The sequence below is a fragment of the Microcebus murinus genome, chromosome 5, assembly GCF_040939455.1.
Source record: "Microcebus murinus isolate Inina chromosome 5, M.murinus_Inina_mat1.0, whole genome shotgun sequence".
Classification (NCBI taxonomy): Eukaryota; Metazoa; Chordata; class Mammalia; order Primates; family Cheirogaleidae; genus Microcebus; species Microcebus murinus.
Window position 1 is genome coordinate 81,146,563 of NC_134108.1, and position 19,704 is coordinate 81,166,266.

Sequence of the window (19,704 nt, forward strand, 5' to 3'; positions counted from 1 at the left end):
AAATATATATAAAGAGATGTTTACCTTTTTTTCATCCAACAACATTTTAACTTTGAAAATCATGACATCATTTAAAACAACCTCTTCATTTTTGTACAGAATTTGAAATGTTTTACTGCAAATCAGAGAATCATGAACTGATGCTGGAAAGGCTAAAGTCATACCTAAAAAAGATAAGATTGGTAACTGACAGGTAAAAGGCAAAATATAATACAAGTAACTTAATACTTTTACTTTAAAATACTGTAAGTTTTATTATATTACTCCAAAGTCATTACCATCTTATATAGCAGTATTAGAACACTTCTGAAAGTTTACTAATTTCTATAATAAAAATGAATATATTATAGTCATTATAAAATTGTTATATGACTTATGTTAATCTGAAAGGTAAATGAGGAAATCTCAAAGTTAACACTTTAGAATAAATAATTGATCTGGATACAACAGAAGGAAGCAGTTTAGTTTTCCATAGCTAAATAGTAAAGAATTTGATGGGCCTTTGTCCTGATTGCTGAGAGGTAAGCTCTAAAGCCTTGGAATAAAGAATTTGTTTGGCCTTTGTCACTAGTTGGGCTATGATAGTTTATGCCAATGAATTGGTTCACAGTGGGCCCCTAGATAGTTTGTGCTACAGAGATGACTCTGGATGGGGGCTGGCCACACCACTAAGACCAACCATGTGATTAAACAGCTGGGCTTTGAGCCGTGTGATATAAGTTCAATGTTCAGGGAGGGAAGGAGGATTGAAGATTGAGCCACATGGGCAATGATTTAATCAATCATGCCTACATAGTGAAACATCAATAAAAACTCGGGACACTGAAGTTTAGGTGAACTTCCCCTGTTGGCAATACTCTGCAGATTGTTACATATCACTGTTCAAGGGGAGGAAAAGTAATGTATCCTGACTCCATGGAGAGAAAACAATAAATGCTTCATATCTGGGAACCACCAGATGGAAGCATCCATCTGCATCTCTTCTTTTGGCTGATTCTGATTTGTATCCTTTTGCTATAATAAAGCTATAATATTACATGCAAAACTTTCTTGAGTTTGTTCAGTTTTCTGATAAATTATCAAACAATGAAGGAACAATGAAAACCCCCAAATTTATAACTAGCTGTTCAGAAGTGCAGGTAGCTTGCAGATCCCACTAAACTTGCAGAAGAACTGAGAGAAGTTTTGTGGTGGACTATGTCCTTAGCCTGTGAAGTTTGGTTTACCTCCAGGTCCTTGATGTCAGGTCACTGCAACAGCCCATCTGCTGTTATGACCTTATTACTCTATCCTCCGGAAGTAACAGTTGAAGCTAGAGACCAAGCAATGTGGGACTGGAGCTCAGAGTGGGATATCAGAGCCCTACCAGAGTAATGAGAGTATCCATATGGGGTGGTAGATGTCAGCCAAAGGCAGGTAGCCCAGAGTGGGATATCAGAGTCCAACTGCAGTAAGGAGGACACCCTTATCCAATCCCTACAGGCCTGATGCCAGAGCCTGTGTGGAGTGCTGGAGGGCAGCCTGGACTGAAGTGTCTGAACCTGAGCAGGATGAGGAGGGCAATTTAAGTGGAAGGATGACCTAGAGCAAGGTATTGGCAGTCCAAGTAAGATGAATAGGGAAACGGCAGGGGAGGGCACCTAAGACTAGAAGCTTGGAACCCAAGTTAGGTGAGGAGGGTGTCCTTAAAGAGAGGCAGCCTGGTGCCAGGTGTGCCAAAAGGAATAAAAAGACTTTCATATGGTGGTGGGGGCTAGAGGAAGGGGTGGGCAGCAGTAGCCTGAACATACTCTATTGCAGTCCAAGTGAGGTGAGAACAATCCTGCAGAAGGACCTTCTGGCACAAGGCCTTAGTGAGTCCAAATGGAGTGAGGAGGCTATCCACATAGGGCAGTGACCTGGTGTGAAGTAAAGCCCAAACAGTGCAAGGAGAGCATCCTTGAGGGAGAAGGAGCAGAGAGTGTGGGGATAAAACAAAAGGACATAGAAGCCAGCTTGAAGAGAATGCCTCTGGCCATATCTGGGATGAAGTGAACATCAAAATAAATTATGACAGGAACAGATTAACATCCATTGAATAAACAGAAATCCATTAAGTCCATACTAATACAAATAAATAAATGAGAAAAATCAGAACTTTAAGAAACAGGACATATTAATTTACAAAGTGAAAAAGAATAACTTTACAGTAGTAAAGCCTGACAGAAAATTTAACATAATTAGTAAAGGGATAAATAGAAATTATCTGTCACCTAAAAGAATGCCTAAAAGAATGTAATAAAAATAAGCATCACTTCTGAAATATTTCTGTCTTCAAAGATATATAACATGAATCTAATCATGAAGAAATCATGGACCCACACAAATCAAGAACATTCTACAAAATAACAGGTTTCTATTCTTCAAAAGTATCAGGGTCATGAAAGTCAAGGCAAGACTGACAAACTGCTCCAGAATGAAAGAGACTAAGAGACATAATGACTAATTACAATGTATGATGCTGAACTGCATCATTTTGCTACAAAGGATTTTACAGCGACATCTAGCAAAACTTGAACAGTGCTGACGATAAGATGGTATTAACATACCAGTGTTCATTTCTTGATCATTTTCAGGGTTGTATTGAGGTTCTGTAGCAGAATATTCTTCTCTGGAAAAAATACATGCTGAACTATTTAGAATGGGGGAGTCCTCAAACTTTTTAAACAGGGGGCCAGTTCAACTGTCCCTCAGACCGCTGGAGGGCCGGACTATAGTTTAAAAAAAACTATGAACAAATTCCTATGCATACTGCACATATCTTATTTTGAAGTAAAAAAACAAATGGGCAAAAACACCCGCATGTGGCCCGCAGGCTGTAGTTTGAGGATGCCTGATTTAGAATGAGGGAGCACGATGTCAGCAAATTACTCCTAAATGGTTTGGAAAAAAAATTCCTTATATCATACTTGCAACTTTTCTGGAAGTTTGAGATGTTTCACAATATATACATTTAAAGGGAAACCAAGTAGATAAGAAATTCAATTTCTAAATATTTTAGAAAAGAGTTGAAAATGGGAAGAAATTTTCCTCAACAGAAAGTACATTTTCTTGGAAGCACCCAGGTAGTGCGAAATTAGAATCCAGTGTCTCAGAAAAGAAAGGTTTTCCTATTGCTCTTCCCAAAGATGCTGTCTCTCACTCTCGAGGCTGTTTCCTCTGCTACACTCCTACTACTGGATCTGGAGCTTCTTTGTTCCTTACTGATGCTCTCAGACTTTCTCTTCCCCAAAACCACTTATACCACCAGCTTTGAATCTCATGTGATCAGATAGTACAGTACCACTCACCATCTTGCTCATTTATGCAGTCTCTATAAACCTTCATTTCTAGAAGGCTTTACTTCCTAATTCAAGGTCACTTTCTTCAAAACTACTCTAGGTGAATTCAATAACTTTGTATATAAACTTTCTAATCCTTGACATCTGAGGTTCTTTTTCTCTGTAAGTATTCTTGCCCTTGCCCTCCTCAGCTCCACATGATCATTTACCTAGACTTCTATGATCATTACCTAGACTTTTATATTACTAATGCTGCAATCCTCCTGTAATTTGAATTTCAATCAACTTCCTCTCTGGCATCTCCACCTGTCTTGCCAGCTAACTCAGTCTAATACAACAGGTTCAACAATCTTTTGATCCCATTCAGAAGTAGATTCCATGAATTCTACTCCTTCTCATTATCTCTCTATTTTCTTTCAATTCCTCACTTTCCTTATCTATTTTAAATTCTATGATTCATCATTATCATACACTATTGCATACATCCTATTAAGGATATATGCTACTCTTGCTTTGTCACAGTGACCTACATAAATCCCAACTTTGATAAATCCAGCTCTCTGCCTAATCCATACTTGTACTTACAAATTCAATGTGCATGAGGAAAAATATACAACTATTCTGACTAACATCCTTTAAATTCATGACAATTTCAAATGGGCCTGTGGTACTGCCTAGCAATTGTACTATATTTTCTGAATCCATTCTCTCCCCACATTCTTAGATGACTATTTCATAAATTATTTTCTCTCCTCAAATCTAGCCTACGGTCTCACTAACTTTGGTTCTTATTTCATGAGAAGACAAAAATAATCAGAATTTCTATAAGCTCCTACTACTGCATCCATCTGCAGATGCACCTAGACAGACTCTCTATTTTTCTGTTTCTCTTTCTGGCAAAACGCCTCAAAAAAGTCTTTGGTATTTAGTGTATCTCATTCTTCTCCTCTCATTCTCTCTTTAGCCCATTTTGTGACAGCCAGCTGTCAAGATGGCCTCCAATGATTCTCACTTCCTAGTATTCACACCCGGGCATAATATTCTCCTACAAAGTAACAGGGTTGATCCATGTGAATACAGCAGAAGTAATGGTATGATCTTGTGTGAATACAGCAGAAGTAATTGACTACAACTTCATGGGAGACCCTGAGCCAGAGGCATACAGCTAAATTCCTGACACACAGAAACTGTGAAATGATGTTTGTTTTATACAAAGTTGTGGAGTAAATTTTTACATAGCACTAATTAATTCACACTCCAACTACACTTTGACCCATGTAACTGCTCTTATCAAGACCACTAATGTAACAGAGGGAATGGCCTGAAAAAGCGTAAAAATGCTTTACATATTATCTCTTTAAAACTACTCCACTCTTTTTGAGAATTAAAATCTTCATCTCTCCTTCAGGCCAGTGGTCAAGAGGGGCATGGGAGTGTCATTTGTACCTCAGGAGATGACTAAGCAGAACTGTCAGGGTAGAGATGGGATGGATCAGAATCATAATCTACGGTTAAACAGAAATTGCTGGAAACTTAAAATCTTCCCTTTAAAAGCTCTGTTATTGCTGCTTATAGATAGGAAAATTAGTATTTTTAAGACAGGAGTCTGACATTTTCCTCATTTGCCAGGAGGTTAATAGACCTCCCTTTCCTTCTCCTTGAACCAGTTGTCCTTGTTCTTCTGATGTGGCCTTGGGACAAGTGCCAAACTTTCCATAACACTAATGACTTCCACCTTGCTAAATCCAATGGTCATCTTACTTGACTTATAATCGTCATCTGACATAACTACATATTCTCTCATTCTTGATATACCTCTTTAAATTGGCTTTCTGGACATCACACTTTTCTAGTTTTATTCCTCATAGGCCACCTCTTTTTAGTTCTTTTTTGCTGTCCCCCCACCCCCCCACACACACTCTTATCAAGAAGCAACATAGTGTAATGGTTAAGAACAAAGACTTTGAAGCCAGACTGGCTGGATTTAAATCCTGGCTCTGCCACTTACTAGATCTGTGATCTTTATTAATTCTTCTCTTTCTTCCATGCCTCACATCTAATTATTCAGCAAACTCCATTGGTTCTAACCAATAAATGCTAGAAATGCTTAAACAGAAAAAAAGAAGACTGCCTTTAGGAATGCTCTAAAAGGGATTCTAGTACCAGATAATAAATTGTTTACAAAATATATAATTCTTGCTTTGGAATAACAACAATTCACCTTCTGTGAAAGTTGTCAAATTCCTCAACTGATATCAATATACAAAGTTTTAAAGAAGACATACCAATGACTTACAGATAATAAATTTTGCCTTAATTTTAGTCTTAAACCAGGAGCAATGGGCAACAGAAGTGCAACCTGCAAGTTATTCCTTCACTCATCCAATCAACAGATACTTGTTGAATACCTATTAGTACCAGGCACTTTCTAGGTGTTGGGGATACATAGTAAAATGAAAGAGATAAGAATTTCTGACCTCAGAGCTTATATCCTAATAGAGATAGGGGTGTAATGGAGAATAAAAATAACAAATAAATAATATAGTATGTTTGAAAGTAATAAGTAGTAAGTGACATGGAGAAAATTAAAGCGAGGAAAAAGAGATGAGAAAGACAGAAATTGTAAACAGAAAGTCAGGCATTGCTTTCTTGAGAAGGCAATCTATCAGCAAAGAACAAAATAGATTTCTATGTCCTTTTTCCTACTACATGCCACTAGGTTGCTGCCCCTCCTTCACCCTTGCAGTAGCCTGTTGGTTTATTCTCTGAGGAGGATAAAATAAAAGTTCAATTTTCATTTTGTCTATCAGTTATCTGCTAACACAAACATTAGGATCTACAGTTTTAGAAACTTGTGCTAATTAGAGTCCTATAAATACTTACATTAAGTCATGATAATTTGCATTTTATTCTTATCCCTATCTTTTTGTATTTCTATTTCCTTTGGTTAAACAGCATTGGTATCTTTGTTTTGTGAAAGAATGAACATTCATTCAATCATAATTTATTAAGTCTCTAAAGTATTAGAAACTAAGAGATATGAACTTAAATAAGAACTCTATTTTCAGAGTTCCTAGTCTAGTTGGTATAGAAACATTCAAACAAATAATTGCAGTACAATGTGATAATCTCTTAACTCCCCATTTCAGCAGGCCAAAGCAAATGGCAATGTACTTATTACTATACCTTAAGCCAGGTAAAAAGACAATTAATGGCAATGACAGAAGGAAGCTGTTGAATCTGGAGGAAGCCAAACAGAGGGTCGTAATGTAAAATTTCTTACTCTTTGCAAAGTTTATTGGAGGATCTAACTTTAGGGTGAGTTTTCCATTCACGGCTGTTGAGATTATTCAATTACTGGAAACAGTAATGGATGTAATACAAATTGCCTCCATCTATATGTTACTTTAAATGTTCCTTGTTTTTTTTAAAGTATTATTCTTTCACAATGTTTGATGTTTCTTTTTTTTTTTCTTTTTAGAGATAGCAGTTGAGAATGATGATGTTTCTTTTATAGTAGAATTCCAAGATAAGAGCTAAAAGTGGTATATAGAAAGTGCCATAACAACATAGCAGAGGAAATTTCTAACTGCCTAGAAGAGTTATCTATGGCTTAAAAAAAGAGGTAATGAGGAGGGGAGAGCACACACAAAAACATGAAGAAAGTTAAAACTCATCAAATTTGAGAAAGTAGAAGTAGGTCCATAGAATCCACAATGAGAACAATGGGAAACAAAATATGTAGATAAGGTCAAATCATGAAAAACCTTAATTCACCAGAACTATCCTAACATTTTGGTTGCTCTCAAAGGAAAGCCCTGAAAAGTTGGTGACTGGGCAACATTTAAGGAGACCAGAAAGGGAGAAAGATATGGTTCTACTAGCAGCACTTCAAAATATTTGCAGCTTTATTACAAGTGGTTAATTAACCACTGCCAAGACAAAGTAACTGGGACAACCTTTCCTTTTTTGATAACAAGCTCTTATTTCCAGCCTTCCTTTTCTCCTTGATGTTAAATTTTTAAACTGTTATTATATGTATAAAAGCTGAGTGGTAGCAGGTAGGAAGAAAAATGAAATATATATACACACAAAGATATCATTCAGAACACAATAGAGGATGGCCTTAGGAAAAATCCTACAAAAACCTGGAAATTCTTTTTTTGATTAACCTTCATTGATTTCTTGTTAGTCTATTTATCAAGTTGTAAAGCTTCTATCAAAATGGAGAATGTATTTTTCAGTAAGACGTTCCTGACACATTATTGTCCAAATTCTTGAGAAATTTCCTTTTCTTTCTCCTCTTAAATAGCATTCTTCTACTACTATTCGCTACCAACTACAGATCACGTTGTGCTGGGCACTGTACCCTCTGGGTATCATTACTAATCCTTTTCGCAACCATTTAAGAATATATACATTTTACAGACACCAAGGTTCTAATGACTTAAATAATCTGTTTAGGAAGCAAATGCCACAGCTGTTTGCACCAAAGCCTAACTTGGCCATCAATGTCACACTGACAAACTAGTTTAAATATATGTGTTCCCTTATATCCACCACAGAACTCTTACACTAGTAGGAAATAGTGTCTCAGAAGACAAGACTCAAGGGAGGTATAAAAAGGTTCAACTGTATCAATCAGCAAACTTGCCTATGTGTAAGGCTAATTCTTGAAAACTAAGAAGGGAAAGACATATAAGTGGATCTTTTTTCATAGACCGTCTTTTTCCTTAAATCAAGCTGGTTCTGAGCTCCTAGAGTTCGCCTTACTTAAGATTTTTAACACCTGGGTCAATTTAGGACAGAAAAAAGGGACTGATGTTTACTGAGGTCTCTTTACACAATTTTTGGATTTAATTTTCACAAGCACACTGTGAGACAGGGATTATTTCCATTTCATTGATTAGGAAATTAAGGCATAGAGGAACTGTATAATTTGCTCAAGACCATACAGCTAGTGAATGGTAGAACAGGATGTGAAGCTAGTTATGACCAAATTAAAACATTTTCTATAGATTATGCAGTTTTATAAGAATAGAAATGCAAGCCCAAGTATTTAGATTTCCTTAATATGTTATAAATTCAGGGGTCTTCTGTAAGGTCTCTTCTCTTCAGTTCTTCCTTCTCGCCGTTGGTCATCCTAGTTTATGCTTCTCATCTCAGAAATGGCTTTATTGGTTTTCAGACAAATATTAAATTTTTGAATTAAATTCATTAATACAAGATGTTGTCCTATGAGCTTAACTACTATGCTGCATAATAGAAATTATATAAAGCATAAGGAAAAAAGGAAAAATGATGTTTATTATTTAAGTTCTTTACAACATTAAATGGTTCATATGATAAGTATGATGACTGCTTCTCATTATTTTTACATTTCTAGAAGTCCAATAATACTTTACATATGTACAGCCCTTTACAATTTGCTAAGTATTAATACCTTCATTTATTTAATGTACAACTTTACATTATTTAATGTGAAGCGGGTATTACATTTCATAGGTGAGAAACTGAAGCTCAGAGAGGTTAAGTGAGCTTTTCTGAGGTAGCATAAAAGAAAGCTGGTCTCCTGATTCCAAGTCATTATTTTGTTAACTATATCACAGTTGCATCTCTGAATCAACAGTTTCTAAAATATATAAGATATATCTCTCTATATTATTAACAGTGACCCAGATCAATACCAAAGTAACTAGATCTGCCTTAATTGTCTTACTAAACACTTAAGATCCTCTTCATGTTGGAGAGTTGTTTCAATTCTATAAACCTTTCCCCTCTTGTGCAACAAAAAAATGCAAAAGCTGTTTACTTGTTTTCAGCCTTTAGAATCAACCAATAGATAAAGCACAGAAGATTTAACTACATTTACAAAACAGGATATGAATGTTAGCAGCCTTAGTAATATAAAAGAAGGGGTATGTCTAACAGAGGTTGGAAGGTAGAGGGAGAAAGAAAATTTTAAAACAGAGGTGAAGATGTTTATATCCTTATTACAAAAAGAAGGGTCTGTCATAATCAGTGAAATAGCACATGGAGTTAAATATATTATCTGAAGTTACAGAAACAGTTGGAGAAAGATACGAAAATAATAAATTGCCTTTTATTATAATGGGAAGTCCACTGACAATGTCTATATAGAGGTAACCATAAGGACTAGAAAAATAGTTAAAAATGGTTGCACCTGGAGAATGAGCTATGTCTTTCTGGATTAATTGATCTTCTAACCATGTCTGTATTATTTCATAAAAAATTATTTTTTTCCAAAAAATAGATTAATATTAAAAAGCAAACAAAACATATTCCATTTTAATATTATCATTACTAGAAATAAAAAGTTGTTCTTTCAACTTTTTTGGAAATAAACATATATAACATTTCAAACTGGGGCCAGCTTCCTAGAACCAGCAATGACTTTTCTGTAGAAGTCTATGAATGCTTTCTAATTAATCAATTTTCAACAGGCCTGTACTTATTGTCTTTCATGACTGACGTTATTGTCGATGACAGCTATTTCCTGACTTAAACCTCTCACTGTCAGCACAATCTTGTGCTGGAAATAATTTAAATGTATTGCAATAAGCTGTATAATACCCCCTAATTCCCATCCCATCCAACCTGTCTCACTGTAACTGACAGAGAAAAATCATTATTTTTGTCTCTTTTCCCTACAAATTTTCCAAAAATATACAGAAGGTATAGGAACTATGGTAAAATGAAGTGCTGTAAGAAAAAGGTATTGAGATGAAAGTACAAATCAAAGTTAAAAGAAAAATAGAGCATGTAATAAAAAGCACAGAGAAAATCCAAGCCTTTAGAAGAAAAAAGGAATTTTGAAAGAACATAAGTAAAAGAACATTAACATAGAAGAGAAAGGAAAACTACCCTATATAAAGATATTTATATTCAAAAATGATGCTAGACATCAATGAAATGTATTCATTAAAAGAAAGTTAGCTAAATACATAAGTGTAATTTCTGGAGGCAGAGAAATGTTTAGAAAAATACCTTTCCCTAATAATTTACTAGTATTCAAAAGATACACACTTTACTAGTATTCAAAAGATACACACCAGGAACTTCTTAGTACTGCTCTAAAATGAAACATATTAATATTTTGAGGTAGGGAGGACACAGAGGGCAGAAACATTATCTCAAAGACTCTAATAAACAGGTTATCTTCTTTGCTCATTTTTTTCCATACTGCTGGCGAGGAAACACATCTAGACAGAAGAACATTATTTTGGATCTAACCGACACTTGTGAATCTCTAATAAGTCACCACACTCCACCAACCACTACCCTCTGTAATTTGCATATTAATTTAACAAGACAGAGGCTATTCTGGGCATCACTGGCATGAAATACATGAGATCTAACCACATTTACCTTACCATAGAGGTGTCCAAAGGATGAAACAAGATTCAAAACTGCAGAACACTACACAATATAAAAGGTAACCATATTGGGAATAATGCCGGGCAAGGAAAAATTGTGATGCACACATCACAATTTGTTCAAGGCACTTTATTTGTAAAGCTTTTCAGATATCTTTGCATACCATAAACAAGAAAAACAAAATATCCTAAGTTATAGAGTTAAAACTAAAACACACTGATAACAACATTTGGAATAGAAAAAATCTTGAGAAATCATATTTGGTATAGTACATTTCAGACATGACAGACAAAAATTTGCTGTTTTGAAAAAAAATGAGAAAAAAGTATGAAAGAGATTTTATGTATTTCTTTCTTTCCTGGTCCAAAATCTAGTTCTTGTAACTGCTATTTTGGCAGCTATAATTAAAAAGTATGCAATCTCCTAAAAAATCCCTGGTATAATGCTATAAAAATACATATATAGATAATGCTTCCACATATGAGCTAAAATCTTTTAGAAATCTATTGTTTTCCCAAACCAGGCTTTTCTTTTATAGACTGGTTTCTGTTACAAAGAATTTATTTTTAAAAAGTATTTCCTTTCCACACTAGTAAACTAACAGATCATACTTATTTCATAGTGTATAATACACAGTTGATAGTATCAGAACCTAGAAACTGAATTGGCAGCTACAATGATTAAATTTAGACTTATAAATAAGAAAAATGAAAAATCACAGGCCCCAGGAAAAGGTTAAGAGAAGGTAGTCTATCTAGGCATTTTTGAAACACAATTTGTCATAATGTCAAAATAATATTACTTTGTAAATGATATTAATTATGTGATATTTCTGCCATATAGATGACTTAGAAATTAAAGTCTGACTTGTGTCAATTTTTATAAAAATCAAATCATTTCCAAGCAGCATTTAGCTGATAGAGTAATGATTATGGAGCTTGGTTCAAATAGGGTTGGCCATAAAATAAATCCATTTCTATCTTTTTCTAGAATATTTTTTTCTCTTAAAAAGACAAAGGTACTGAACAGCTATAAAATTTTTACTTTTCTGGTAAGTAAATCAAGACCAAATCAAGTAGAATATATTCATTTGAAACATAAAACATGAAATGGAAGAAGCTTTTGGTATAAGAGAAGGCTAAATACAAATATCACAATATTTAAATTGTTAATGTTTCAAAGATTAGGTATCAGCTAATAAAAGTTGAATGATGAGTTGATGCCATGAAACTAGCTATGAAAAGAATCTTGATTTGAGTCTATAGAGCCACCCTGTCACTATCAAATACAATAATAAATGAACAATCACCAGATCTGGAAGCTCAGTTGTTACAGTAAGTAGTCACTGGAGGAAACAGTATAACTCACGTACTTAGCTCACAAATTACTGAAGGCCAAACACTCAAAAGGCCTTGGAAAAACAACTATGCTGTGAAAACACAGAAAAGACATTTCCTTGTTGCCATAAAGTACATACATGTTCTTCAAAACATAGCATCTACTCTGAGTTGTCAGGATATAAACTGTTCTCAAAGGACCAGAATTTAATGAATGACACACCTGACTTTAGATCACTGCAACTACTACTAGACCCTGAGATCCCTGCCCTAGGTTCTTAATTCCAAATTATTGTCAATCAAGATGATACCATTTTCTTCCTGACAGGGGGCAGAAAAAGGTGTTCTGATTGAACTGTAACATAAGTAGCCCCCATCAAAGTCACTCAAGGACTCCTGGGCTAGTAGGAGGAATCAGGGGTTACTGTCAAATCTCTTGACAACTTAATTTTGATGTTCTTCCTTATCCTCAACTCATCAGTCAAGAAGTAGAGCTAGAAAAAATGTTTTCATACAGTTTAGCTCAAGATAACTTACTGAGAAAGGAGGAAGTTACATTACTATGAAGCAAATAGTTTTAAATGAAACCTATTGATCAAATTAAATGCTGTGACATCTAATTATATATTCTATACCAATGCAAAAATCTAACTTCAACTTAACCCAGCTTGAGGAAATAAAAAGAAAAAAGAAATTAAAATTTAAAGTTAAAAGAAAAAAAATAAAATAAAAATAAAAATCTAACTAACAAGATTTTACTTTCAAATGACAGATTTGTCCCCTACTCATCATTCCTATTGGCTATTAATTCTGATATCCATAATCATTCTTTGTAATACCTTTGTAATACCAAGCATGGATAAAATTTCTAGTCCTCTGAGGTAGTTATTTAGAATCTGAGAGAAACAAGATAGAAACAATTCTCTAGATGATAAATATGCTAAATAAAAAAATTAGTGATTAAAAATGTTTCATTTGTAATAGAGAATTTTTTTAATCTTTTAAACATGAAATCTGTTTGTCCAGAATAGTAATAATGAAAGAATGAAGAAATAATACCTAACATAACAAGGTTTTTGGGTTTTATATAAGTAAGACTATATAGTGACTGAAATTAGGAAATAAGCAAATAATTGCTTCTGGCACCCTTCCTTCTGGCCTTTCAACCATTTGCTAAGAATTTACAATTTATCTGGTTTTGTCTGTTTTGTACCATTTCCGCATTTCTCTTTCTAGAATTCTTATCTCTTTCTTTTCCCTTGAATAGATCTTTGTGAGTTAACTTGATTAAATAATCTCATCTCCAAACATTTAAAAAGCAATGTTATTTCATTAATTCCATATTAAAATAACCCAAAATACAAAAATGTTAACTTCGGTATAGATTATTAATTCAATTTCAACAAAAAAAATCTCCCAGGTTCTCACACGAGAAAAATTTTACAAGTCAAGAATTAATATTTACAGGGTTGACATTATTTCTCAACAAACTTCACAATCACAAAGAATAAACCGATTCTATTTTTAAAATTCACTACTTAAAAGTGGTTAACCTATTTAATCTTTTGGAATTTATGTCAAGTATCTTGGCATCTTGAAAATATCTCACAAACTATAGTCTGAGGGTTCTCCTCAACTGGCAACTTCAGCAGATAAAATTGAGCAAGAGATTTAGTCTACTAGATTTGAGGAAGTTCAATAGGCAGTACCCAAATCTGTCTTGAAACAACAGTTGTTTTACTACTTCTGTGTTTCTTGAAAGTAGACTTACAAAAGAAGATCTATTATGACAATAAATATATAGATTAACATGTATGCCAGACCAACAAGTTTTTTCTTCATTTTAAGAAAATGAATGGAGATTATATATATATATAATCTCCTTTTTTTTCTTTTGGTCATGAGCAACAGACCTTCCGGAAGATTTTGACAGTCTTCAGGAAGAAAAATTCTCCATTATGTACAATTCCTTAAACTTTAACATTAACAGCATTTTAGTATCCACAGTATAATAAAAAGATAATCTTAAACGCTTCAAATTTTAACAAAATTTTTTTACATTTCAAAAATGGACTGAATTATGCTCAGCAAAGCTTCAGTGTTAGGTGCACTTTATTATATTTATGATGCTTTAAAAACTAGTAATTCACATTAGGCTTCTATGATAACTTTTTAGAATGTTTCATTGCCATTTCATTTCCTAACTACGTGGAATAAAACAGCATATACTGTATTGGGAAAGCTGAAAAATGTACACTAATTATGTCAGGGCCACCAGTTTTAACTTAAACTTTTAATGCTGGTGTCTCTCCTTAGAATATGAATTAACTAACAGAACTGTTATAACACGTCTATTTCATGCCTTCCTACACTGCCTTCTGGCTCTTTGTTTTATAATTAAAGTACCTAATACAGAATAAAATGTGGTTAAAAAAATGCTCTCAAAATGCATACTATGAAACTTTATTCTCAAATACCTTTTTGTAATCATAAGTTAAATATGTTTATGTTTACTTTACATCTTTTTACTTTGTATTTTACATAATATAACTAATACCACTTCTACCTATGTTTGTTTTCATGAAACTTTTATATATATTTTTTCATGTGCTCATGGCAAGAAACCTAAGAGACAGAGTATCTATAATCAAGCCTGTTCTGTTGAGATTCCAATATATTTCTTTCTTTCTTTTTTCTTTTTTTGAGACAAGTCTCACTCTGTCACCCAGGCTAGAGTGCAGTGGTGTCAGACTAGCTCACAGCAACCTCAAACTCCTGGGCTCAAGTCATCCTCCTGCCTCAGACTCCCTAGTACAGTGTTTCCCCCCAAATAAAACAGGGTCTTATATTTATTTTTCCTCAAGAAGACACCCTAGGACTTATTTTCAGGGGATGTGTTATTTTTTTTAAGTACAGTACAACAATCTACATTTATTCAAATGTAGCTGTCTTCTTCTAGAACATCATCATAACTCTCCAAACCCCAAATTCCATCCTGAATTTCTTGTGACTCTATTTCATTTAGAACTATTGGCCCCAATCTCTCACGTCGAGCGATAGAGCTCTCATGGGGCAGATGAGAAGGGCTGCTCGTCTTCTTTACCTCTCAGAGACGAAATTCATGGGTTGTGCAGATACAGCCACGCCCATCACTAGGTCGTATTTTCAGGGTAGGGCTTATATTGCGCAAATGCTTAGAAATCCTGCTAGGGCTTATTTTATGGGTAGGTCTTAATTTTGGGGAAATATGGTAGCTGGGACTACAAGCACATGCCACTAAGCCTGGCTAATTTTTTCTATTTATAGTACAGATGAGGTCTTACTTTTGCTTATGCTGGTCTGGAACTCCTGACTTCAAGCCACCCTCCCACCTCGGCCTCCCAGAGCACTAAGATTATAGGCATGAGCCACTCCACCCCACCTGGCCCCTGATATATTTCTTATAATGGACATCATAATGATGCTGTTTCATATCTTATATTTGTAATAAAAAAATCCTGAAAGGTTATTATTGCACATTATAATGTTACTTCAGATTTTATTTTAATTTAAAAATATTCCTTGGCTTACCTGTTGTTGCATGTAACAAACTAGCTTCTACTCTGTGGGGAATTCTTGGTGGAATTTTCATAGATGCACGAATCTGATAAAAACTAAAGCAAAATAGACAAGGAAATCATTTCAGAATATATTTAAAAATATGCAATGCCCCAACTTCCATATTTGTAAACATATTAAAATAATAAAGCTGGTCTAATTCTCTAATTATAGTCTCCCATAACATTTTCTATTGGTGAAAAATAAGTATCAGACCCACATATCGAATATTAGCACAGGTTAAAACCAAAGGGGAAACCAGAATGTATAAAGATGAATGCAAGAAACAGAAGCAATATATATAGTATTTATATATAGTATTTCTTACTTTACATAAAGGAATATGATAGCAATTTGTGGAATTAGACAGGCAACTAAGAGTTTCCTTGTTTAATTTGATTTATTCATTTTTTCTTTTAAAAGATAATGAAAAGAAAATTACTCAAATGTAATTTTGAGAAAATATACTATTCATTATAGTTTTTAGAAAGTAGATTCATACTACAAATGACAAAATAAAAATACGTATTTGGATTAATGAACTGTGTTTTTTCAAGGTAAGAACTATTTGTTTATATACTGTTACTTAAGATTTTGAAATAGTATATATGTATATTTAAATATCTACCATTAATAACTTTAAATTAGAAAAAAATTATAAGATAAAAACATTATAATATGGTTGTGTTTTAACACTATTACAGTGCAAATATGTATATATAATGGAGGATACACACAACTTTAGACACAAACACTATCACCAAAAGCTAAATTAATGTTATTATATACATCAGAGATAAGTTTAGATATATACTGGGAGTTCAATATTTAATGTTTATTTTTCTTTAATAATTTCCTATAGAGTAGTTTATTAAATTTTCAAATAATATAAAGATATAAAAATATATAAATATATTAATGACTATTATTCCCAGGAAGACGTCATCTTGGAAAGGGATATATATAATCAGGTCACAAAGAAGAGCTACTGGAAGGGTAGTAATTAAATTTAAAATCTTTAAAGTCACAATGTGGCCCAAAAGAAACATGGCAAAACTCCACAGAGATAAATGGTATTCACTGCGACTAAGAGCTCTGCTTGAAAACATAAAAAAACTGAGAACAAAAATCAAAGTGGAATCAGCTGGAGCCTTAGAACTGAAGGAAAACAAAGTCTTCTAGGAACTTTCCATGTTGAGAATTTTGACTTAATGTTAAGTGAAATATTGCTATTTTAAAACATGTAAGTATATGTTTTAAAGCTAATTAAAACTGAACAGCAATAGATGCTTCATTTTAAACTTACTGAGCATAGAGACCATGTCTTCTTCATAAGTGTATACCTACAATCCTAACAAAACAATTTATACAGAGTTAATTGCTCAACACATGTTTGCTTAAGTTTGGAGATATTTAAACAAAACTCTACATTTATCTAATGTCTGTTTTCACAGAAACAGAAAATACAATGCTAAAATTCATATTCTAACCAAAGCAATCTTGACCAAAAGAATAAAGCTGGAGTTACCATATTTTCTGATTTCAAAATATGTTTTTGAGCTACTATAATTAAAACAGCATGGTACTGGGATAAAAACAGACATATCAACCAATGAAACCGTATAGAAATCCCAGAAATAAACCCATGCATTTATAGTCAATTGGTTTTCGACAAAGGTGCCAAGAACACACAATAAGGAAAGGACAATTTTTTCAATAAATGGTGCTAGGAAAACTGTATAATCACATGCAGAAGAATGAAATTAGAGCCTTACCTCACACCATATATAAAAATCAAGTCAAAATGGACTAAAGACTTAAACTTAAGACCTCAAACTTTAAAACTACTAGAAGAAAACATAGGGGAAAAGCTCCACAACATTGTTCTAAGAAATGATTTCTTGAATATGACCTCTGAAGAACAGGCAACAAAAGCAAAAATAGACAAATGGGATTGTATCAAACTGAAAATGTTCTGCATAGCAAATAAAACAATAAACAGAGAAAAGAAACAACCTACAGATTGGGAAAAAATATCTGTAACCACACAATTGATAAGGGCCTAATATCCAAAATACATAAGGAACTCAACTCAATAGCAAGAATAAAAACAACCTAATTAAAAAGTGGGCAAAGTACATGAAACAGACATTTCTCAAAAGACATATGACTAGCTAACAGATATGAAAAAAAAAAGTTCAAACATCTCTATAAGGGAAATGCAAATCAAAACCACAATGAGAATCACTCACACCTGCTGGAATGGCTATTATCAAGAAGACAATAAAAAAGATAAGTGTTGGTGAGGATGCAGAGAAAAGGAAACCACTGTACATTCCCACGACTGTTGGTGGGAATGGAAATCAGTACAGCCAATATGGAAATCAGTACAGTGGTTCCTAAAAAAACTAAAAATAGCATTATCATATGATCCAGCACTACTGGGTATATACCCAGGATGATACCACTACTGAGTATATAATTTAAAGGAATCAAAATGAGCATGCCAAAGGGATATCTTCACTCACATGTTCACTGCAGCATTATTCACAGTAACTAAAGTATGGAAGCAACCTAAATGACCGTCAAGTGATGAATGGATAATGAATGGAAAACGTGATACATACACACACACACACACACACACACACACACACACACACACACACACACACACAGGAATACTATACAGCCTTTAAAAGGAAACTATGTCACTTGCAGCAACATGAATGAACCTGGAGTACATTATGTTAAGTGAAATTAAGCCAGGCACAGAAAGACAAATACTGTATGATCTCATTTACATGTGGAATCTAAAAATGTTGAACTCGTAGAGGCAGAGAGTATAATGAAGTTTACCAGAGGCTGGGGGTATGTGGGTAGAGTGGGGTGGAGAGTGGGAAAGGAGGACATGTTGGTTTGGTCGAAGGGTACAAGTTTCAGTTACAAGGAAGGAATAAGTTTTAACGATGCATTGCACAGCATGGTGACCACAGTTAATAATAATGTATACCTTAAAATTGTCAAAATGGTTATCACAAAAAAAATAAGTAGGTGAGGTGATAAATATGTTAATGTGTTATTTAATCCTTCCACAATATATACATATTTCAAATATCACATTGTACCCCATAAATACAATTATCATTTGTCAATTAAAAATCTTTTAAAAATATGAAAAAAGGCTACCTCTCTGTTAGAATGTATTAGGAAAAAACATTAAATAGTAACCATCTTGTGGGAAGAAACCATATCTAAATATTCTATATCAAAGATCAACAAACTTTCTTAAAGGGACTGGTAATAAATATTTTTTGACTTGGTGGGCCATACAGTCTCTGTTGTAACTACTCATTTCTGCTGCTGAGCAAAAGAAGCCAAAGCAAAATGAATAAACAGCTATGACTGGATCTGGCCCAGTGGTAAGCCAGATTTGGTCCAAGGGCTAACAGTTTTCCCACTCCTGTTTACATATTCCCACAATAGCACTGTAGTATGTTTTAACAGTATCTCACCTAATATAAGATGAAAAAATATTTCTTTAGTTTAGGAATAAGGATACAATGGATCATTGGATTTCCTTCCTAATGAGATTTTTCTGGTCATAATTATGATTTTAAATAGAAATTAGTAGGGATATTAAAAAATAGAAAACAAAGAAAAAATACTTTTACAATAGCCTATCACAGTGTGTCCCACAATCACTGGTTCTGCCAAATGTTATAAGAAATCATGTCAATAAAGTGTTTCATGTTAAAAATTAAAAAAAGAAAACTCCATATCTAATGTATACTACTAGAATATTACCTAGTAATTTAAAATTCCCTGAGTACCATTCATTCCTCACTTCTATGTGACAGGTACTACAGATATGGGGTGGGGGGTACACAAAACAGTAAAAGAAAATACAAACATTATTTTAAGTAAAGTTTATTTAATATTTATGAAAGCAGCCTGTTACTGTTAAGTACATTTTTATTAAAATTAATGGTACTTACAAGTATATAATTTTTAAAATGAATAAAACTTTAAAATGTGCATTAGTTAACTAT

The 19,704-nt window shown here is 33.6% G+C and overlaps 1 protein-coding gene across 8 annotated transcripts in view; it reads right to left on the reverse strand.

The window, feature by feature from the left end:
• The window catches only part of FAM135A (family with sequence similarity 135 member A), a 107,920-nt gene that overhangs the window by 68,167 nt on the left and 20,049 nt on the right, over positions 1-19,704 (reverse strand). For all 8 annotated transcript variants that reach the window (XM_076003243.1, XM_012787105.2, XM_076003242.1 and 5 more), the window contains 2 exons: positions 15,626-15,708; positions 25-164 (listed from right to left, as the gene is read on the reverse strand). In XM_076003243.1, coding sequence (XP_075859358.1) covers positions 25-164; positions 15,626-15,708 — 223 coding nt within the window. The remainder of the gene's footprint in view (positions 1-24; positions 165-15,625; positions 15,709-19,704) is intronic.